Here is a 22,925-nt window from a genome sequence, read left to right on the forward strand (position 1 = left end):
CATTAATTTAAGTTCTGATCCAATAGAGTTACACGTCTGGTGCTGCCATCCACGTCTGATGCCAGGTTCCGAACCATTTCTTTGCGTTCTATGTGAGTTTTATGGGCCCAGGCTGATAGACGCCTGATTAACACACGTCTCCACCCGCATTGAACAACACACGTCTGTTTACGTCCTGGCAATTACACGTCTCCGTCCTTCCTTATTAGTACACGCCTAGACGTGCTCCCGTGTAACTTACTGATGCGGCAAGGGTTTCCAGGTTTACGTGTCTCATGCACAAATGGGTTTCTATTGTCACGCGTGTTACTAATTGTGGACATTTGTAAACACAGATAAACTGTAAGATTCAGTGAGATCCAGCAGTGGGATGAGACCGAGAGAGCCATGGAGACTCTGATAGGGTACAACCAAACAGGAGTAGAATTGGAATTATTTCGTTGTAATTAGTGATATCAACTGAGTGGCACCACACCATCTCTACTACCTTCAAAAAACTCACCAGATGACCTCCGAATGCCTTTGAACACTGCCTTCCACTGTAGAAATGCTACAAATCATAGTACCCTCAGCCAGTGCGTACCTCTCTACCAGTAACCAAATTTTTAGTCACGTGGAAAACACGACCGCAACCTGCAAATTTCATGAGGATGAGCTTGCTGCGTTAAAAGATTTGTAGTATAACCATAACAACCTGGCACCTCTTTACACATACCCGTTCACGGATATTGTTTTTGGAGTTGCAGAGCATATATAAGACAGCGAGAATCCCCGAATATTCACGATTTGAGAATTCTTTCCCCATTGAATACAACAATCATACCGCTTACCGTCGAGTTTCATTCTACCTAGCCCGACTTATATAAGTTACACGTCTTAGACTCTATAGAAACACGTCTAACACTCATACAATTAATACATCTACACTTAATAATGTCCATCCAAGAAACACCAACTAACGGTTTAACTGGTAAGATCTCGTCTTTAGACATGACCAGCATCAAAGGCAAATCGTTAACCGACAAATTAGCTGCTGAGGCTGCCGAAAAAGACGTGTCTCAAAACGTCGTTGCTGCTAAGAATAACATCGTTGCTCCAGTAGAGACCGTGAAGACCGATGTCGACAAGGAAGAGCACGCCGCGTTCTTGGCCAAGCACAAGGTTCACCGTCACCACTTAAAGACATTGGAGAAGGACGAGCCATTATTATTGGAGAACAAGCGTCGTTTCGTTCTCTTCCCAATCAAGTACCATGAAGTCTGGCAAATGTACAAGAAGGCTGAAGCCTCCTTCTGGACCGCCGAAGAAATCGACTTGAGTAAGGATACCACTGACTGGAACCACAAGTTGAACAAGAACGAAAGATACTTCATTTCCCGTATCTTGGCTTTCTTCGCCGCCTCTGATGGTATTGTCAACGAGAACTTGGTTGAGAACTTCTCTGCTGAAGTCCAAATCCCAGAAGCCAAGTGTTTCTACGGTTTCCAAATTATGATGGAAAACATTCACTCTGAGACATACTCTTTATTAATTGACACTTACGTTAAGGACCCTAAGGAAGCCGACTTCCTTTTCAACGCCATCGACAACATTCCATGTATCAGAAAGAAGGCTGACTGGGCCTTGAGATGGATCTCTGACGATGAAGCCTTGTTCGGTGAGAGATTAGTAGCTTTCGCTGCTGTTGAGGGTATCTTTTTCAGTGGATCCTTCGCTTCTATCTTCTGGTTGAAGAAGAGAGGTTTAATGCCAGGTTTGACTTTCTCCAACGAATTGATCTGTAGAGACGAAGGTTTACACACCGACTTCGCCTGTTTGTTGTTCTCTCACTTGCAAAACAGACCAGACCCAGTTATTGTTGAGAAGATCATTACTGAAGCTGTCAAGATCGAGCAAGAATTCTTCACTGATGCTTTGCCAGTTTCCTTATTAGGAATGAACGCCGAATTGATGTGTCAATACGTCGAGTTCGTTGCCGACAGATTATTGATTGCTTTGGGCAACAAGAAGGTCTACAACGTCACCAACCCATTCGACTTCATGGAGAACATCTCCTTAGCTGGTAAGACTAACTTCTTCGAGAAGAGAGTCAGTGACTACCAAAAGGCCGGTGTCATGGCCAAGGCTGCCGACTCCAAGTCCGCCGAGAGCAACTTCTCATTTGACGAGGACTTCTAAGCTATAATCTATATCTCGAAAAAGTTTTGGTTTAGTCATGGTAACGGTTGTTTTTGTTATCTGTTTTTTGTTTGGGATTTTCACTTTTTGTCATTTCAGTCATGTCCTCATGCCGATCTACCATGTATCATGTTGATTGTTTTAACTTTTGCAGCATTGCTGTCTCTTCAATTCTGATTCCATGAATCTTACTATACTGTAATTATTATAATTTTTATAGAAATACAATTTCTACTGTTCAGATATGACTAATTGTAGGTTAAGCAGGGGGGGCAGCATACTAGTATAATGCTGTTAGGGAAGAGAGTGATTTGGGAATAGAAGGAAGAACTATTATGACGAAAATAGTCATTGCAGGCGACTTCCAGCTGATTTTCATTGAATATCTATTACAACAGTAATATTTCATGTATTGTAACTACTAACATCTACCACTTCCTTCGAATATATATACAATGAATGATCTGTATTGTATATGCCAACCCATTCATCACACACTACAACAAAGGAACTAAAGCTCACATAAACTTGAAAGAAATAGTTAACTGACCACATTTCTACTAACACCTAGAGACATTACTACTCCCTTCTCTCTTAGCAATACAACTTAATCGTCGTATAGAATTGCAATATATATGAACATCCACCACTTTTCACTAACTTACTTATACGGCGCTACCAGGCAGGATTTTTCACATCAAAAAAATTTCAGATAACAAAATTTTGAAATATCGATTTGGGTTTCAATTATAACCTCATAGGTTTTAGGTAGAAGTCAGGATAACAACTTAACCAGCATGGCTAAAGGAAAGAATAAGACGTCAGAGGAGAGAACTAGCAAAGCTAGAACTTCAAATGGCCACAAATCAAAACAGCATCATATAAGAAAGGGAAGACAAGAGGTGGGGTCTACAGCATCAGTAACCTCATCGAAGTTCCCAGCCAAGTTGGCGATGTGGGATTTCGATCACTGTGACCCCAAAAGGTGCAGTGGTAAGAAACTCGAACGTTTGGGGTTGATTAAAAATCTTAGAGTTGGCCAGAAATTTGCTGGTGTAGTTGTTTCTCCTAATGGAAAAGGTCCAGTATGCCCTGATGATAGAGAGATAGTAGAAAGCAATGGAGCTGCAGTAGTTGAGTGTTCTTGGGCTAGATTGGATGAAATCCCTTTTAACAAAATTGGAGGTAAAAATGAACGTTTGTTACCGTATTTGGTGGCAGCAAACCCAGTTAACTATGGTAGACCATGGAAGTTGAACTGTGTAGAGGCTTTAGCAGCTTGTTTTGCAATCGTGGGTCACTTGGATTGGGCAGAAATGTTGTTGGAGAACTTCTCATGGGGTCTTGCATTTTTAAAGATCAACGAGGAGTTGCTTCTGGTATACCAACAGTGTACGGATGCTGAATCAATTCAAAAAGCCCAAGACGAATGGTTAGAAAAGATAGAAAAGGAGTCGAAGGACCGTAAAGAGCAGGCACACAGTGAAGATGTGTGGATGATGGGTAATGTTAATAGAAAAGAAGGAGATTTGGATGAAGAAGATGAGGAAGAGTACACGGCAAGTGAAGACGACGACAGTGACGTAGAATATGATAATTTGGGTAATGTGATACCGAAGGACAAAAAGGCAAAGTCTCAAGCCAATAAGGAATATCTGTCGGATGAAGATGACGATACAACCGATTCAGAGGATTCCTCTGCATATTTCCAGGATTTAATTGCGGACAAAGGTCCTAAATACGATAGTCTTGGCAATCTTATAGATGAGGATGGTGATGATGATGCTAGCGAACAAGAGGACGAACCGGTATACGACAAGCTCGGGAATATCATTAGCAAATTAGAGATTAACAATTAAATACAGTTAAAAAACCATATCACTTCAAATTTCATCATAAAACTTTTTGCATTCTTAACCAAATATAATATATATATATATATATATATATATATATAATACAATTTTTCACCGTAGCTGGAACCCCCCATTTCAAGCGTTTTGCATTTATGGGGTTTTCGCAGTAATTAAAAAAAAGCGCTGTGTAGTAAAGAACAATAAACAATAAACCCTAACACAAACACTCCACTCACCTAACAGTGAGCAGAGTGAAGATAGAACTCTCTGCTCACGTAACGGTGACAAAAGAGAAGAAAGTAACATTCCACTTACCTAGCGGTGAGCAGAGTGAGGAGTCTAATTTCATATTGTGCCATACCCATTCTTAACTATGTAGAACATATCAACCACACCTATTATTACATTCATCTCAGTACCCCAATCTTATTTTCCCAGGTAAAATCTCCACCGATGAACATAATCCCAATTTCCCCAGACCATTCCAAAGCTCACCCGATAATCCGTTTCTCCGTATCCATCCATCTTACCCCAATGCAACACCTCCTCTTCTTCCGTCCACCTTCCTCAACCCACTAACAATGTTAGTGAACTGAAAAATTTATTGCACCCAAAAATCTCGGAACTTTTGCTTGTTTTATCCGGCCTGAAAAATAGATAGAGAGCGTATTATAAATAGAGAATAGATTCCCCAGGATTGGCGATTGTAAGTTATAGAATTATCTGTACGGTAGCAATTGACACTTTTTAAAACTTATAAAGCTTATAAAAAGTTAGGTTAATTGTACCAGAGCTATTTTTCACGGTGAAATGTCGGAGAAGAGCCCAGTAAAAGGGATCCAGTTTGCTATTGATAGAGGTGGAACCTTCTGTGACGTCATTGCTAAGATCCCCAATCAACCAGATCAGGTATTCAAACTCTTATCAGTAGATCCGCAAAATTACAAGGATGCTCCCACAGAAGGTATTCGTCGAGTATTGGAGTCGGTCCACGGCGTTAGCATCCCAAAGGGTGAAAAATTGAAGTTGGACAGCATTGAGAGTATTCGTATGGGTACTACAGTTGCAACCAATGCATTATTAGAGAGAAAGGGAGCCAATGTGTTGTTGGTCACTACCAAGGGATTCAAGGACGTCTTGGTGATTGGCAACCAAACAAGACCTAGCATTTTCGACTTGACAGCCAAGAAACTCAGCCATTTATATGATACAGTATTGGAAATTGACGAAAGAGTGACAATAGAGAGCTTCTCGGAAGGAGGTGGAGATAAACTCAAGGTTGTTGAAAATTCAGCAAAAGATTTAGAGAAAGGTGTTACCGGTGATGTAATTCGCATATTGAAGAAACCAGACTACGAGAAAGTGAAACAAGACTTGCAAGCTATATACAACCAAGGCAAGATTAAAACAATTGCCTTATGCCTATTGCATGCTTATGCTTACCCAGCCCATGAAGCCAAAGTAGCTCAAATCGCAAAGGAGATAGGATACACAGTATCAGTTTCCCACGAATTGCAACCAATGATTGGTATGGTGAACAGAACGTCTTCAACAGTAGCTGATGCCTATTTGAGTCCTATAATCAATGAATACATTCACAATTTCGGAGACGGATTTGAAGGTGGTTTGGAAGCCTTTGGAAACAAGCTCTTGTTCATGCAATCCAACGGTGGACTTTGTCCATGGTACAAGTTCACTGGTTTGAAGGCCATTTTATCGGGTCCAGCAGGTGGAATGGTAGGCTATGGAGAAACCTGTTATGACGAAGTTTCGAAAAGGGCTACCATTGGGTTTGATGCCGGTGGTACTTCAACTGATGTCTCTAGATATTCTGGTATTCTAGAACACATATATGAAACAGTGGTGAGTGAGGTAAGTTTGCAAACTCCCCAATTGGACATTTCTACAGTTGCGGCAGGAGGAGGCTCTATCCTCTTCTGGAGAAATGGCATGTTTGTAGTTGGCCCCGAATCGGCAGGATCCGATCCCGGACCAGCTTGTTATAGAAAAGGAGGACCATTGACGGTCACTGACGCTAATCTTTTCTTAGGAAGATTGCTTCCTGACTATTTCCCTAAGATTTTTGGACCCAATCAAGATCAACCCTTAGATTATGACTTGACAGCAAAAAAATTTGCTGAATTGACTGAAGTGATTAACAAGGACAAAGCTAAAGAAGGCATCCACTTAACGGCAGAAGAAGTTGCTAGTGGCTTTTTGAAAGTTGCAATTGAAGCCATGGCAAGACCAATTAGAAACTTAACAGAAGCTAAGGGGTTTAATACTTCTGACCACAACTTGGCTTGCTTCGGTGGTTCAGGTGGTCAATTTTCAGTCTCATTGGCCAAAAACTTGAGCATTTCACATGTTGCAATCCATAAATATTCATCATTATTATCTGCTTATGGTATTCAATTGGCTGACATAGTTATCGAGAAACAATCTCCCGCTTCGTTTACGTACGCTAAAGAAAGTTACGAAGCTATTGACTCAAAAGTTCTGCAACTTATTGAATTGGCGTACCAAGATTATAAAGACCAATCCTTAACCAATTTCAAGACTCATGTAGAGGTGTATTTAAACATGAGATATGTTGGTTCTGATACCCATTTATTGATTCCAAGGGTTGAAAACGAGTATGATGCTGACAAAACGTTTATTCAAAGACATAAGAATGAGTTTGGATTTACTTTAGATAGAAAAGTGTTAGTTGACGACGTTCAAGTATTGTTGGTAGTAGAAAGTGAAGATAAACAGAAGCACAATCCTTTTGAAGAATTCAATAAATTGAGCTCTACAACAATACTTAAGGACTCCAAGGTTATTAGAAAGATTTACTTCGATGGTGACGGATGGTTGGAGACTTCTGTATTTCATCTTCCTGAGCTTAAGGTCGGTTCCATAATTGAAGGACCATCAATCATTATTGATAACACCCAAACGATATTGGTTGAACCCAAGTCAAAGGCAGCCATTTTGTCAGACCACATTTTGATTTTAGTAGACCAGGAGGATAGACCACTCTTATCCAATAAAGTGGTTGATCCTATCCAATTGTCTGTTTTTGGTCATAGATTTATGTCTATTGCTGAACAAATGGGCAGAACATTGCAACAAACAGCTATTTCCACCAACATAAAAGAGAGACTTGACTTCTCATGCGCATTATTCGATAGTAATGGTGACTTGGTCGCAAATGCTCCGCATGTACCAATCCATTTAGGAGCTATGTCATTTGCTGTAAAGGCACAGAAGGATCTCTGGGATGGCAAGTTGGAGAAGGGTGACGTTCTTGTCTCCAATCATCCTCTGGCAGGTGGATCGCATTTGCCTGACATTACTGTCATTACTCCAGTACTAGATGATAACAATAATCCAATCTTCTGGACAGCTTCTAGAGGACATCATGCTGATATTGGATCCATTTCAGCAGGATCGATGCCACCAAATTCGAAGACTATTTTTGATGAAGGTGCATCCATTGTAACACATAAATTGTGCTCCAAGGGCATCTTTGATGAAGCTGGAATAACTAAGATTTTGGTTGATGAACCTGCCAAGCATCCTGGAGGATCAGGAACCAGAACTTTGAATGATAACATATCTGATTTAAAGGCACAAGTTTCCGCCAACTACAAAGGTATCACTCTTTTGATGAAGTTAGTGGAAGAGTTCTCTCGTGATGTTATTGATTTGTATATGGGAGCCATCCAGGCAACTGCTGAAGTTGCTGTGAGAAATCTTCTAAGAATGGCATTCCATAAATTTGGTGGTGATCCGTTGACTGGTTTGGATTACTTAGACGATGGTACTCCTATAGCATTGACAGTTACAATCAACAATGAATCAGGAGATGCAGTATTTGATTTCACTGAGTCTGGAGATGAAGTTTACGGAAATTTGAATGCACCAAGGGCAATCTTGTACTCAGCAGTTTTGTATGTGTTAAGGTCCTTAATAAGCAGTGATATCCCGCTTAATAATGGTTGCTTGAGACCTATTATCTTCAAGACCAGAGAAGGGTCCATCGTACATCCTTCATTTGAAGCAGCCGTAGTGGGTGGTAATGTTGAGACTACTCAGCGTATTGTTGATGTCATGCTCAAAGCCTTTGAAGCTGCAGCTGCATCTCAAGGTACTTGCAACAACTTCACTTTCGGAATTAACGATAAGGAACATAACATATCTTTTGGATATTATGAAACTATTTGTGGAGGATCCGGAGCAGGCCCAACCTGGGATGGTCAATCTGTTGTACAATGTCACACAACCAATACCAGAATTACAGACTCTGAATTATTTGAGAAGAGATACCCGGTTATATTGCACGAGTATTCCGTGAGAGACGGATCTGGTGGAAGTGGTCTTCACAAGGGAGGAAACGGTGTTATTAGAGACATTGAATTCACTTACCCTGGTTTACAGGTTTCCTGTTTGATGGAAAGAAGATCTCTTGCTCCATTTGGTTTACTTGGCGGCGGTGACGGCCAAAGAGGCAAGAACTACTGGTATAGAAAGTCAGAAACCGAGGAAGGAAAGTATAGACATATCTCTTTGGGAGGCAAATGTAGTGTTACTGTTAACAAAGGAGATAGGGTCATTATCATGACTCCTGGCGGTGGAGGCTTCGGTTCTGCTCCCGATTCCAATTCTGCGGCAGCTGCAAAAAAGCCCACTGTGAACTATCCTGTCACCAGTAGCACACCGAGCATTCTCACTGGCTCTGTAGCCATGCGCTCAATGGTTCAGGAGACCAATTAGAAATTCTCGACGCATCCACTCTGAGTACATAAATTACATAATATAGTCCCACACTTCTCCATGACCACTATAAATTTCAATAAACGAATCCCAATTATAAGTATACTATGCTCTCTCATCAATAACAATCGGGTAATGTGCAACACTCTCACATGACGCGAAAGTCTGTCCCATTTTCAAAACGCGACACAGTGTATATATAGTATAAGATAGAGGTGTTAACAGTGCAGCAGTACGAGTTTCTCTAGATTAGAATTAGTAATAGTTGTTAGTGTACTTTCTTTGTAACAGACCAGTCAAGTGGTGGCAACAAGTAGAGACTTTTAGCCGAGATTCTAGGGAACAATGCCTCCGCTGCAAAGACCTGTAACACATCTACCGTTGCTCTATAACCCATTTCTTAATTGCTTGTTTAATAACCCTCATTATGACAAGCCACCTTTCAAGCAGACAATAGAGGAACTCCGTAACCACAATGATTTCACGATACTAGTACCACCAGCACACATTCTTCATCTGTGCTATGATCCAGCCACGGAATCATCCTCGACGAAGGTGCTTCTAAGAGAATTGTGCTACAATAATGAAGACTTTATACGATCGCATATAATACGAACAGGCACATCGTATTCCTCGACGATAACACCAATATCGAAGGTTCAGCTGGTGATATACAACACAATGAATGGAAAACAAGTACTATTTAAAAATGGTATGGTTTTTATGGGCAAAGGCTTCAAGAAAAGCCTTAAATTGAACATTCTATCATTCCAATACTTCACCTCGTTCTGTGATTACTTCCCGAAAGGGAGCAAATTCATGATATTGTATGTTGAGGACAGCTTAATTGGCAGCTTTAACCCTGTAAAGAGATCACGAATACTTCCTCATCCTGAAATTGTCCCAGGACCGAAAGTGAAAGAGACCAAAGACGATATCCAACACTCAATTACATTTGAGAAACTCCTCCGTAGCTTCCCGTTGCTCTCGAAGGCAGTTTCCGAACGTTTCTATAAACTTTTCCATCACAATAACTACCAGTTTCGAGTACTAAGAACAAATACGAGAAAGAAATTAGTCCATATAAAAGTGGAATTTCATTCAATGTTAGACGAGGCATATAAAATCATTCTGGACAGTGTAAAAATTGATAACCCGGATAGTGAACAGACATATAACATCATAAATCATATACTCAGCATATATCCAGGACTAGATTTGAATAAGCTAGTCCATGAATACGTGGAACTAAACCTCTACGATAAACTTTGGTCTCAACTCATATATCAATTCAATTATTTGAATGATGACAAAGAGAGTTACGACGCCGAAGCAATAAAGGTGTTAACAGCCGAGAAATACAACAAGTTGTCCTGTTTAGCTCTCAATCAACTTGAGATTCCAGTAGACAAGCCATGGATTATGAATGAACTTCATGAAAGGGTCTCAAGAGCTATTGAAGAATTTTCGAAACTTGCAGATTCATCCATTGTGAATCTGAGTGGGAAAACAAAGATAATCACCAATACTGTGAACATTTTAACAACTTCTTCAGTTGAATCAACCTTTGTTATAGACGCAGATACATTAATTGGGCTCCTAATTATGGTTGTCATTCACTCCAAGGTCGATAACCTTGAGGCACACTTATACTATGTAAAGCATTTCAATTCCACAGATTACAGCAACGATGGTCACTTCAATTACATTATGAGCAACTTAGATGCGGTTCTTTTTCACCTATCTTCTTCTATGAAGCAGGAGCCTGAATATTCTGATTTAATGGTTCATTCTCAACAAAATTTTGAATTTTGGTCAGCTATTCAGAATGGAGACCTTAATGGGTTAACAACAATCTTGGATATCCTTGCTAAAGAATTCGATGATAGAGAGATTCCAGGAAGTCATTTTTTGAAAAGTCGAAATATCAATGGTGAGTCTTGCTTGATGTTTGCTATCAAATCCAAGAATTTCCAAATTTATAATGCTTTAGTGAATGAATACCCTAGTTGGTTTACAATAGATGATATTCTTTTCGATAAGAACATTTCATCGAACCAAAATTTACTAATGACAGCACTTAGTGAGGAAGCTCTCGATATTGCTGAAGACTTGGTCTCGGCAATACAGTCCAGCGCAACTACAGAAGAGCAATCAGCTTACTATAACGCTCAAGATAACTCCGGTAGATCTGTGGGCCACTATTTGTTCCATGACCATAAACTCATGCATGTAATTGGTGATTTAATAGACTGGGAGTTGAAAGACCTCAACTCCCATACTCCGCTATTCAGTTTGTGTCGTTGTTATGATCATCCAAACTATCCGACTTTGATTTTCGAAGGCTTTACTTGTGTGTACAAGAAGTACGGCACCGGCAATGTCAACTTCGATAAACACATTGACAAATCCGGAAACACGTTGTTACATATAATTCTAAAGAATATTCCAGAGTCACAACTCCTTTCAGAAAAAAGAAACCTAATCGATGTAAATCAATTAAGTGCAAAGAATATGACACCGCTCACACTTTATGTGAAGTATAACAGGCTAGAAAATCTCAAAGAGTTATTAACAGATGACCGGCTCCACTTTTTGTACGAAGATTCTAAGAATTGCTACAATGTATTTGATTACCTTGGCTTTCTGGCGATGAAAGCCGCGAGTCCCAATGAAACATTCAAGAAAATAGAACAGATAACATTCCAATTTTTCATGAATTCTTTCTTTCCCAATGTACCGCTCACAAAGCTTGCGGCACTTAATGCAAAATATGATGCAAATAAGAGAGATTGGATCATTTTCTTCAGGTCTTGTGAGGGCTTCACTACCCACAAGTCGTTAGAAGCATTGAAGCAGATCATGTATTTTATGAAACTTGAAAACCCATGTACATACTTTCCCGACAAAGATATTATCTGGCTCAATTTTGGTCAAGGGTCGACTACTCCCTATTTTCACAAGCATAGAGTTAATGAGCTTATCAATACATTAAATGGTCTCTTGAGAAGCATGATCTATCAAAGCAATTCAAATGAATTTTTCGAAAGATTTCTAGAAGACAACAATAAAATAAGGGATAGACTGACATTGGACATTATCCAGGAAGCTGGCGCTCGTCAGGAAAGGAAAAGACTAAGTCTAGGAGAAGTAAAATTATCATCCACCCAAATTCACGATATCCAATTCTTTTTGAACTTCTCCTTAAATGACTTACGGAAGTACACCAGTGTTCTTCAGAAATTTTCTAAATTAATTACCATTGCTGATTTGAAACTTTGTGACGTGGGAACTGTCCAGTCGGCTGCATTATTGAAGTTGATGAGGGAAGATTTGAACTATACGGAACTGGATTTGAAAAATATCAGGAAAGAGCATGAACAGAATAAATTTGCTTGGAACTTACTACATCTGTACATTTTCTGGATAGAGCATACCCTAGATGAGCTTCTCAAGAGCATTCTCAAAATTTTAGAAGAACTCAAAACTTGGTTAGATCTATATCATGATATTAGAGAGCTAAACAGTGAATTGCGTAAAATTGAAGAGAAGGCTCCTAATGCGAATGGGAACCACACAGAGCCGATAGGAGACGGATCAAATACACTCAGTAGAAGAAGTACATTTTCTATCGATCCGATCCCAGACTTGGATTTGGAAGATGATTCTACGAATGCTTTTTTCAATTTCAGTAATATTATGGAAAGCAAGAGGACGAGATATAAGAAGTTGATATTCACAAAATCAGAAAAAGTTAAGCAAATTATGAAGCTCAATGTAGATCTCAAATGGGAGCATGAGGTGATAGCCTCGGAGATTTCTAGCTTCCTAAAGTTCAGGTCTGATTTCCTTCGATTTGGAATTAAAATGTTTACAAAGGATGAACTAAGGCGGTTGAAAAATAGTAAGATGGAGCAGGAAAAACTCTTGCGGGACATGAGAAACACAAGAAGGAGCACCCGTGGTAGAAATTGACTATGTCATGCTGACTGGTAATTGTCATGAATTTGCCTCCTTTTTTATCATCTAGAGGGTCATTAAGAATTATTCGCAGTAATAAAAACTGCGGCAGATTCCCAATCGGGAAACGTGGGGAAACTAGCTTATAACAAGTGATATACATCGTGGCCAGTAGAAGGTTGTGAATTTCTTGCTACTTGTCCCTCCTAAGGGTCACTGATTTGGCGTCACAGTTGTCGATTCAATCCATTAGGAGAAAATAGTCATGAGCTCGAGCCATCCAATTTTGCAGCTTTTTGGTCTTAATGAATAAACTACTTTATCCTATAAAATTTAAATATATCATGCATACTGTAGACAATAGAGTTACTATTTTAAAGATTTTTTTTGCAATATACCATGCTGTAGCTTATCCTGTTTTTATTCATGTGCCATATTTGGTATCTACGAAGATACGAAAACTTGTATAAGAAACACACACCCACTATTTTCTATTTATGGCCCTACCATCTTGAAGACAAAATATAAGAAAGTTTTATACACGTACTTCGTTATATTATTATTAAAGCCACAAAATAGCCACGTAATAACATACAACTCCAACTACCTTCTGTCTTCAACTTTACAATCCACTTGCATTCTCTCTGATATCTCTCTCTCTCTGATCTCTCTCTCTTTCTGATATGTCCCTCTCTGATATGTCCCTCTCTGATCTCTGATCTGGCATCTCTGCACACAGCGTTTCCCTTAGAACCTTCCAGAAAGAAAACGGTAAATGTCCAACGCCCCCGCCTTTTTTTTCTCGCCGCGTTACAATGCTACACGGCGGCTCTGAGAGTCTCTCTATGAAACAGTAAGTGAACTAATGCTATGGAGTGCTCACAGCTATTCCTGGTATCCCAAGAAGAGGATGATAAAAAGAAGATAAAATATGTAGGTTCTAATGAGATTATTAGATTATTGGATTATTAGTGACACATGTGGGTAGAGATGTGAAAATTTTAGAGAGATTGAGTGAGCTTAGTGAGAAATTGATTAAATTAGTGAGACAACTGCAACGAGACAACTGCAACGAGAGACCTATAACGAGACGCTGCGACTAATCCGCTGCGACTACATCCACTTCCGAAAATTTAGCGAGAAAGTGCGTGTCAGATCGTACTACGGAGATTTTATTCTGTACGGTTCTTTTTTGTTCTGTTCCAATATTTATACTTATGGATTTGTTCATATTCCTTTCTCTCTTCTTTTCTAAATTTGATCTTATTGTTTTTGGTTCATCACTAGTAGATATATAATCTATAGAGACTCATCGATTTACACTCACACAAACACAAATCACACAAATCGTCATGTCTTCCGTCTCCAACAAGGACGTTGCATTGTCCATCATTAACTTCTTAAAGCAGTCCGTTGCCAACAAGGACATCGCCGAAGACTACGCTGAGTCTGTGGATGTTGCCATTGACTGTATCGCTGATGCCTTTGAAGTGGAAAAGGACAACTCCGCCAAGGCCTTTAACGGCAAGTCGTTGAATGAGTTGCTCGGTGCCGCATTGAGCTCCACCCCAGCAGCTCCAGCTGCTACTTCTTCCAAGCCAACTGCCACCAAGGAAGTTGATGCCGAGACAAAGGCTAAGGCCGATGAATTGAAGGTCCAAGGTAACAGAGCCATGGCTGCTAAGAATTTCACTGAAGCTATAGCTAAGTACACCGAGGCCATCGAGTTGGACGGAACCAACGTCGTTTACTTATCCAACAGAGCTGCTGCTTACTCTTCGTCTTCTCAACACCAAAAGGCTGTTGAAGACGCAGAAAAGGCCATTGAATTGAACCCTGATTTCTCCAAGGCTTACTCCAGATTAGGATTGGCCAAGTACGCTTTAGGTGATGCCAAGGCTTCCATGGAAGCTTACAAGAAGGGTTTAGATGTTGAAGGTGACAAGAAGTCCGATGCTATGTCTAAGGGTTACGAAACTGCTAAACGTAGAGTCGAAGAAGAGCTCGAGAGATCCATTTCTACTCCTACCGAGGACACCCCAAGTGAATCTGCTCGTTCTGCTCCTGGTGCTGGTGCCGGTGCCGGTGGATTACCAGATTTCTCCAGTTTGTTCGGTGCCGGTGGCATGCCAAACTTATCTGAGATGATGAGCAACCCACAAGTAATGCAAGCTGCTCAGCAAATGATGCAAGATCCAAACGCTTTGCAGAACTTAATGAGTAACCCTGCTGTTCGTCAAATGGCCCTGAGTCTCGGTTTGGGTGGACAAGATGGAAACGGTCCTGATATGGCCGACTTGATGAACAACCCTATGCTCAACCAATTTATGGGCGGAGCCAGAGGTGGCAACAATAATAACAACTCCGGTAGCAACTAGATGTGAACCGCCGTAATTTGTATTCTTAAACTTATGCCGTACACTTCCAAAAATCAGGTGTCTTCCTAATGCCTTTAATTCTCTCTTAGATACTATTCTTTTTCTATAGGGTAATAAATAATTTCTCGGTGCGATTTTGAGACTATAATAGAAATGAAAAATTCATGAGATAACGAATTTATGATAGGATGTCTTTATCAGAGAGATGTTGGCACCACGTCTCGTAGGGTACTATGGTGCGTGTAGGGTGGCTCGTTTCCAGGTACGTACTTTTGTTGTTCTGGGTGGAGTTCTGGAACGGTATAAGCATCTCTATAAGAATTTGAGATTGGACTCTGTACCTGATTTACCAGTGCAAGAAACTGTACCATTGGTTTGGCAACAGTACAAACCCAGTAAAGGGTTCGAAATTGACAATTCTTTGCCTCCGGTTCTTATGCTTCATGGCCTCTTTGGGTCCAAGCAAAACTATGGAAGTGTAGGGAGGAAAATTACCCAGTTGACTGGGCATCCCATTTATGGTGTCGACTTAAGAAATCACGGTCAATCCCCACATAGTAACCCCCACAACTATTATACATTGGCAAAAGATGTCATAAGGTTCATAGATGAACGAGGCTGGAAAGAGATCGTGTTGGTCGGTCACTCGATGGGAGCCGTGACTTCCATGCTTGTCAGTTTACTAAAGCCTGGATTAATATCAAAGTTGATAGTTATTGACAACAGTCCTGTGACAAAAGAATTATCTCCAAATTTCACCTACGATTTGGTCGGAATGTGTCAAGTGGAGCACCAGGCTAGTGAATGGAATAACAAGCCTCCAGCTTTCAGAGCCAAAAAGATTGACACTATACTTGGTTTATATGAGAAAGATGAAAAAGTACGATTTTTCTTGAAAACAAATGTTATAAAGAGCAAAGCCACAGAGCATCCAATCTTCCGTGTTCCCGTGTTGAATTTCTTAAAGGATGGCGTTCTTAATAATTTGGGAGCTTGGCCAGCAGACAAAGTGGAGGGACGGAAATTCGATAAACCTGTATTAGTAATGGGTGCCAAACATTCGAAATTCGTTCTACCAGAGTATCTTCCAGAGTTCAAAAAATACTTCAGTAATCTCAGTTATCAAGAATTCGATTGCGGTCATTGGATAGTTACAGATATGCCTGAAGAATTTGTCAAGAGTAGCATAAACTTTATCAATTCTTGAACTGATAATATTCTATTTTTTTTATATATTCATTTCATATAGACGTATAGATATCAACCTAATTGTAGAAATTTTGTAGCAATTCGAAAATTCTTTATCAGGGCAAGGCTTTTTTGCATCTTCATTTAAGACTAGTTAAAATAATAACTACTTTCAATAATAATTACATTCAAAAATTATAATAATAAATTATTACACGGAAGACTACATCGGTCATCCACATGAATTTTGGAACAGTTACCTTTTCTGGTACAATACGAGCATATGCTTTATTTTTGTGGCCAGCAAATGTGGAGCATGAGAGGATCTTTCTGTATTATCTACATGATTTAGTTTATAATAAATATAGTAGATACAAAAAAGAAGACTTTACGACGATTCTATGAGATCCCTATTTAGAATCGATATTCTATATACTCTAAATGTGTATTACTCCCACTGTTCTGGTTACTTCCATCACTTCCTTGTCTCCCTCTGCCCGCTCTGCCCATCCTCATCCCAAACGGGATTTTGCAGCACTCAAATGAACTCTCATTTTTCAACCGCCCCGGAACAGAGAATTTGTATTAACACCAACTCACCAGAAAACACCAAGATCAACCCATGAAAGTGACCCATTTAATAGGCTATCTCACCTCTCCTACCTCTCCTACCTCTCCTACCTCTCTTTTAATTATTCCCCTACACCTGAAGTTTCACTTAAACTAGAATTTCTTCCCCAATCTCTATATACTCACCTTTCTCCAATGACTCTACCCATACATCCTCCAACCACCTCCTCCGGAATATCCACGTGACAGACTGCCATCACTAATCTTAAATGAGCATCCGTCCAGAATTTGATATAAAAGGACGGGCTTTCGCACAGGCCCAAAAAATGTGTACACAATGACAGTAGCATCAATATCTAATAGAAGCAAGCTCGCCACACAACAGCAGCGGTTGACGTTTAAATAACAGAAATGGCCGAGTACTCGTCGTCAGGGTCATCGGACGATTTGTCATTACCCAAGGCCACGGTGCAGAAGATAATCGGTGAGATCTTACCTAAAGATATTGCCATATCGAAAGAGGCCCGTGAAGCCATCACAGAATGCAGTATTGAATTTATAATGATGCTTTCCACACAGCTGAATGACATTGCAGAAAAAGAAGCGAAGAAGACCATCGCCTCGGACCACGTCGTCAAGGCATTGGAAGAATTGGACTTTCACAACTATCTCGAGATCATCAACAAGGTATTGGGCGAACACAAGGAGTTGTTGAAGGGCAAGGAGAAGAAAAATAACAAATTCCAGAATTCTGGGTTGTCGGAAGAAGAGTTGTTGAGACAACAAGAGGAATTATTCAAGAAATCAAGAGACCGTTTACAGAGCAACACCGGTGCTCCTCATGAGAACGTCAAATCCGAAAATGCATAAACCTTATAGAGATTGAAACGCAGAAATAGCGCATGTAAATTAGTGTTTAATTGCTTCAAGTTATTAATGATTACGACTGTATAATAATTACGATTCTTTTATTGCTAAAAGTTAATATATGTACATTAGCTAGAGACTAGCATTGTATAGATGCCGATGTAGGGATTCGGCGAGAAATTCTGTCTTGAAATCCCATGAAGTTAAAATCTCGACATACTTCAGTATATTAGCTCGGAACAGTACAACATTAAGGTCTGAATTGAAATTAAAACCAAAAGTCTTAACCTTTTCTTTATTTTTAATGTATCTCTAATGCTCTTGTAACTAAGCTAAATGGCTTGTTTGTGCCTATTCTGTTGCCTCGTTCTCGGCACGTTTTGAACTGTTCAATTATCGAATCTAACCCAAGATAAGTTCATACAAGATGATCACGATGTTAATAGCAATCAAGGGTATTCTCATCAAAGTTCTGACTGCTCCTATTAAGTTTATAATCTTGCTTTTCACAGAGGCTCCGTCACTGGAATCCAATCCCGTGTTATATTGTTGATATTGTGGCCCGCCACCATTGCTGTTACCAGAAGATGAACCCCAGCCGATTCTGTTGAGAAAACGGTCTTCGCTGAGCACAGCAATGCCGTTGACTGTTAGTATTATCACGTACAAGAGCTTTCCCAATCCGAACATCTCGTGGTTTGTCTTATCTAAATGGAAAGAACAACTATTGAGACACCATTAAATATGACACTCACCCATTCGGATCTTTTGTATGGTTATTGTGAGCATCAGTAAAACTGTAAGAAACAGCAAAGAGCAAAGCGTTAACCTGTGAAAGTAATGGTTGAGTAACTTGCAGTTTTCAAAACTGCGTGGTGTGCCTCGTTGTAACATGCAAACCCGAATAGATCGGGGAAATATATTGCGTCATGGATGTCACCAATTATACCGAAAGGTAAACATTGAATTTTGGTGTAGAATTCAAGTATTCATTATAGAATTATTGGTAATATTGTATCTTTAGGATTCGGAAACAATTCGTAAAGCATCGTTGTAGTCTGATATGCTTGCAAATTCGCCTCCGAAGCAAATTAAAGGAAGGAAAAAGGATTCCATTGAACAATTCATAGGAAGTCTGCAGTTATTTCTAGAGAATGGACTCTCTCAATTACGTTATATGATACTCATAGAAGGCCTCAGCGTACCGCCGGGGTACGACCAGTGTCCCTATAGATTGTATGTATGGCTGATCTTGTTAAGAGTGCCCAATCTCCCAACAGACTCGTATTTACGCTTAGTTGCTCGTGTTCCTGGCACTCTTCATGGTGATATATACAGCAAGATCCGAAATGATACTTTCAGAACCCTCATGAATGATAAGAATTTTCACCTGAAAGTGTCCGAGGAATCGTTGATCCGCATACTCTCGTGTGTGGCAATAACTACAGATAATAAAGTTGGCTATGTCCAAGGTATGAATGTGCTTTTGGCACCTATAGCATATACCTGCAATCGCAGTGAACCTCAAGCATATGCTCTTCTACATAGCTTGGTAACAAAGCATATTCCACTCTACATCACCCCAAACTTGGATGGAGTCCACACAGGTTTGAGTTTAGTTGATGTAGTATTAAGAATTATAGACCCTGTTCTTAGTGACTATCTTGACTCCAAATTCTTGAAGGCAGAAATCTATGCATTTCCTTCCGTATTGACATTAAGTGCTTGTACACCACCATTGAAATCCGTGCTAAAGCTTTGGGACTTCCTATGTGCGTATGGAACACACATGAACATTTTATTTGTTGTGGCACAATTGATAATTAATAGAACGGCTTTACTTAATTCAGAGCAGCCCATGAAGATATTGCGTAGTTTTCCGAATTTGGAGGAAAACGAAATCATAAAACTTAGTTTAAGTTTCATCCCAGAATTGCCGAAAGGCCTTTATGACTTGATATCTAGACACGGGTATGATAGTAACGTTCCAGCGGAGCTAAAGCTCTTTTTAATCGAACATAGATTGCAGACATGATGTACACTAGATAACCAATTCTTCAGATACGAATCTCTACACTTAATATGTTCTGTCACCTACGCTTTCGAAGTCGAAGAGATTTATATTTAGTATTTAAATTACGACTACATATCCCGTTTTCACGAAAATAAATGCATAACGACTATTAAAACAATCCCAATTTGTAGTCATCGTAGTCATAGAAGGCACAAAGGACGACTCTATCGTTGTACAGTCTTCCGGCCAATTCTAATATAGCTTTGAATGCCTCTTCTTCATCATCGAATTCGATAAAAACTTTTCCTAATCCAGGCTCGCTGAATTGTGCTAAGCCAGGAGTATAGTCATTAGCTGGTCTTGGTATTTTCAACGAGTTCACTTTTCCTAATTTGGACACTTCTTCTTTTATATCGTCAAGTATGAATCTATAATTATCATCGTCGATCAAATCCATTGCAGAAACAATGTTAAGCAATTGGATAACCCTCAGTCTTGGATGAGTTGAAACATGCTTGTTTTGAACTAACTCTTTCAATGTGTCAAAGTTTATGTCACAGTCTTGAATGCTTGTCACATTCGGCACAATGCAAGAAAAGAATGCATGCTCAATAAGATCAATTTGTAGCATCTTCTCGATGTACCCTTGTAGCAAGAATACAGCTTGATCAGTATCTTTATATTTCTCAGGGTCCACATAGAACTCAACAAATCCCATCCCAAACGAATCTTTTGTACCGACTTGTCTTAAAAGTTGGAATGCTTTGATCGGGGCTATTGTTTTCAAAGCATCGATAATTTGTGTTTCTGTTTGCTGTACGTCGACTTTGAAAGTAATCTTTCTAGGACTGTCCAATACTATCTCCTCTATTTCATCTTCTTTGATTTTTTTGTAAGGTGGTAATGCCTGAACCACATATTCATGCGGTCTTTCTAATTTTAAGGTGAATTCCTCGTCAACATCTAATGCATCCTCCACTTCTTCCTTGAACTCATTGTAACTAAGCTGTATGTTCAATAAGGATGCAATTATTGTGCAGCAATAGCTGCTGTGAAATTCAACTATCAAGTGCTTGTCGTCCTTGGTTTTTCTCTTACTATCTATGTTGTTTATTTGTCTCTCATCGATGTCAATCTTCTTCAAGAAGTTATTTAGATAATCAACAATCATCAAGTAATTGACTTTATCAAAATCAATTCCAGATAATATTAAGATCTTGGAGTTACGAGAGTCTATTGGATCGATTTTCGAGGATTCAATTAAGAGATCGTGCTCGGACGAGTTTATATCTTTGACAAGGCCCTCCAATTTAGTAAAATCCACAGGCCTTGGATATCCTGGAAGTGGAAACAATCCTGATAATTTTGCTCTCTGGGCCGTGACTTGTTCGAACCCTTTGGGCTTTACTCCCCATCTTGAGTCAAAAACCGACAATCTTTGGATCGACATAACTTTGGAAAACTCTTCCAATTGAGCTTCCACCTCCTTAATTTTCTGTGCAAGGTTTTCAGTTGGAGGTCTGGCAACGGCACTTGGGACATGAGAAGACCTGTCCACTTGGTTTGCTGCAAGTAAAAGCTGTCTTTCTGCATTTACAAAAGATCGGGATGTATTTTCTCTTTGGTTCGGTGGCTGTGCTGGACCTCCTCTATTGTCTCTTGTGTCACTTTGATCTCTTTCGTTTCCGATTCTCGTTCTTCGAGGAGGACTTCTATCCCGAATACTGGAACGGTTTTCTGGGCGATACAGACTTCTGCCACCTGGTGCTACAGATCTCTGTTCTCTTCTTGGTGTATCATGAGATCTTATTTCCACAACTGCATTTCCCGAAGCCGTCGGCACATACTCATTGGAAGCGGATTGCGCTGCGTTGTAGCTAGACCGTTGTTCTCTTGGGTCTCTTGGGTCTCTTCTGTCACTTCTGTCACTTCTGTCACTTCTTGAGGTGTATGAATCTGTTACTCTAGGAACCGAAGGAAGATTTGATGGCCTCAGGCTATAATTAAGTAAAAGAGGATCGTCTCTTCTTGAGTGCGAATTGCCTCGATCGGGTGCTTCTCTTCTTCTTTCATCTACCCTTGGTCTATCTTCTCTTCTCGGTCTATCTTCTCTTCTAGGATCGTGGTGACTCGATCTGTTTTTATCTATTCTTCCAGAATTGTGGCTAGGTCCATGCGGATTTCTATTTGGTGGTCCTCTTTCTTGTCTTGAAGAACTTTGGTTATTTGGTCTATTACTTCTGTCGTCTCCTCTTCTACCACTGGAGTACAAATTCAGTACTCCATCGTCCCCTCTTCTATCACTGGCGAGCGAATTCAGTGGTGCACTGTGTGCTACAGTATCATCTCCTCGTCTACTGCTGGAATATGGATTTGAAGAAGATGTAGTAGTTCCACCTCTTCTGTCCGAGCCATACCCTCCAGTCTGGTTGGATGTACTACTCTCTGGTGCTCTTGAAGAACCTGATGGTTTCTGACTTGAACTACTATTCTGACCTCTGGCAGATCGACTATTTGGACCGCTTGCGGCGGGATTTCGACGTGGATTATGCATTTTTCAATATACTTGATGAGCTTGAATAGTCCGTATTACGAGTCACCAATCCTTCCAATTGAAACACTACCAGAACTAAGCGTCTAAAAGAAACAACCATCAAGAAACCAATTCGATATTCTGAAATGTCTTAGTATTATGATGTCTGACAAGAGAGGTTTCATCGCATTTTTTCGCTAGGTGTAAGCTGCAATTACAGAGGTGAGTAAACTGTAAGAAGAAGTCTGAGACCTCTGAGAAAGGAGGTCGTGAGGGAGCGTAGGCTGCAAAATTATCGATCGAAGAGGTTGTGATGTGAAGTGAAGAAGAGATAATCTGTTGGTTTCAAGATTAAGATGAAGGGGAGCTGTGTGTAGAGAGTGCTTATTCGTAGTCTGTCATTGGTGTTGGAATTATAAAGAATGAAAGAGCGGTCTGAAGGAGATGCAGGTACTGGCATATATCCCATTAAGTTAATAAGATGCATCTAAAGAAAATGCTGCTTGTGAACATGTACGATATGAAATCCACCAATTTACTACACTATTAAGACATTGTACAAAATAACAACTCTAATCTTCAGGGACACGGTTATTTGCAGTCTATGTTCTACGATTTTC

At 39.9% G+C, this 22,925-nt stretch overlaps 10 protein-coding genes across 10 annotated transcripts; 8 read left to right on the top strand and 2 right to left on the bottom strand. All coding sequences in view use genetic code 12, as the record gives it.

Moving 5' to 3' along the window:
• The first annotated feature begins 661 nt into the window (after positions 1–661).
• Positions 662–2,635, top strand: RNR21 (ribonucleotide-diphosphate reductase subunit). Its single transcript, XM_064921190.1, has one exon. The coding sequence runs from the start codon at positions 934–936 to the stop codon at positions 2,176–2,178; it is 1,245 nt and encodes a 414-aa protein (XP_064776685.1). The 5' UTR covers positions 662–933; the 3' UTR covers positions 2,179–2,635.
• Positions 2,636–2,858: 223 nt separating this feature from the next.
• RJT20DRAFT_123666 (ribosome biogenesis protein TSR3) lies at positions 2,859–4,166 on the top strand. Its single transcript, XM_064916003.1, has one exon. It carries the CDS (start codon positions 2,976–2,978, stop codon positions 4,035–4,037), a length of 1,062 nt encoding a protein of 353 aa, XP_064776686.1. The 5' UTR covers positions 2,859–2,975; the 3' UTR covers positions 4,038–4,166.
• Positions 4,167–4,716: 550 nt separating this feature from the next.
• On the top strand, positions 4,717–8,887 carry HYU1 (5-oxoprolinase). The gene has a single exon (XM_064916004.1). It carries the CDS (start codon positions 4,845–4,847, stop codon positions 8,793–8,795), a length of 3,951 nt encoding a protein of 1,316 aa, XP_064776687.1. The 5' UTR covers positions 4,717–4,844; the 3' UTR covers positions 8,796–8,887.
• Positions 8,888–9,050: 163 nt separating this feature from the next.
• Positions 9,051–13,133, top strand: RJT20DRAFT_123670 (uncharacterized protein). The gene has a single exon (XM_064916005.1). The coding sequence runs from the start codon at positions 9,141–9,143 to the stop codon at positions 12,768–12,770; it is 3,630 nt and encodes a 1,209-aa protein (XP_064776688.1). The 5' UTR covers positions 9,051–9,140; the 3' UTR covers positions 12,771–13,133.
• Positions 13,134–14,107: 974 nt separating this feature from the next.
• SGT2 (Sgt2p) lies at positions 14,108–15,133 on the top strand (the record flags this gene model as incomplete). The annotated part of the gene is made up of 1 exon (XM_064918080.1): positions 14,108–15,133. One exon carries the CDS (start codon positions 14,108–14,110, stop codon positions 15,131–15,133), a length of 1,026 nt encoding a protein of 341 aa, XP_064776689.1.
• A 155-nt stretch (positions 15,134–15,288) lies between these two features.
• On the top strand, positions 15,289–16,531 carry RJT20DRAFT_7722 (putative hydrolase). Its single transcript, XM_064921191.1, has one exon. It carries the CDS (start codon positions 15,339–15,341, stop codon positions 16,338–16,340), a length of 1,002 nt encoding a protein of 333 aa, XP_064776690.1. The 5' UTR covers positions 15,289–15,338; the 3' UTR covers positions 16,341–16,531.
• A 694-nt stretch (positions 16,532–17,225) lies between these two features.
• NCB2 (negative cofactor 2 transcription regulator complex subunit) lies at positions 17,226–17,859 on the top strand. The gene has a single exon (XM_064916006.1). It carries the CDS (start codon positions 17,303–17,305, stop codon positions 17,759–17,761), a length of 459 nt encoding a protein of 152 aa, XP_064776691.1. The 5' UTR covers positions 17,226–17,302; the 3' UTR covers positions 17,762–17,859.
• Positions 17,860–18,503, bottom strand: RJT20DRAFT_123676 (uncharacterized protein). Its single transcript, XM_064916007.1, has one exon. It carries the CDS (start codon positions 18,446–18,448, stop codon positions 18,161–18,163), a length of 288 nt encoding a protein of 95 aa, XP_064776692.1. The 5' UTR covers positions 18,449–18,503; the 3' UTR covers positions 17,860–18,160.
• Positions 18,504–19,873, top strand: BUB2 (Bub2p). Its single transcript, XM_064916008.1, has one exon. It carries the CDS (start codon positions 18,822–18,824, stop codon positions 19,791–19,793), a length of 972 nt encoding a protein of 323 aa, XP_064776693.1. The 5' UTR covers positions 18,504–18,821; the 3' UTR covers positions 19,794–19,873.
• On the bottom strand, positions 19,874–22,441 carry RJT20DRAFT_123678 (uncharacterized protein). The gene has a single exon (XM_064916009.1). The coding sequence runs from the start codon at positions 22,324–22,326 to the stop codon at positions 19,942–19,944; it is 2,385 nt and encodes a 794-aa protein (XP_064776694.1). The 5' UTR covers positions 22,327–22,441; the 3' UTR covers positions 19,874–19,941.
• Positions 22,442–22,925: the final 484 nt, after the last annotated feature.

The sequence above is a fragment of the Scheffersomyces xylosifermentans genome (assembly GCF_036884685.1).
Source record: "Scheffersomyces xylosifermentans strain CBS 12540 chromosome Unknown RJT20scaffold_1, whole genome shotgun sequence".
Classification (NCBI taxonomy): Eukaryota; Fungi; Ascomycota; class Pichiomycetes; order Serinales; family Debaryomycetaceae; genus Scheffersomyces; species Scheffersomyces xylosifermentans.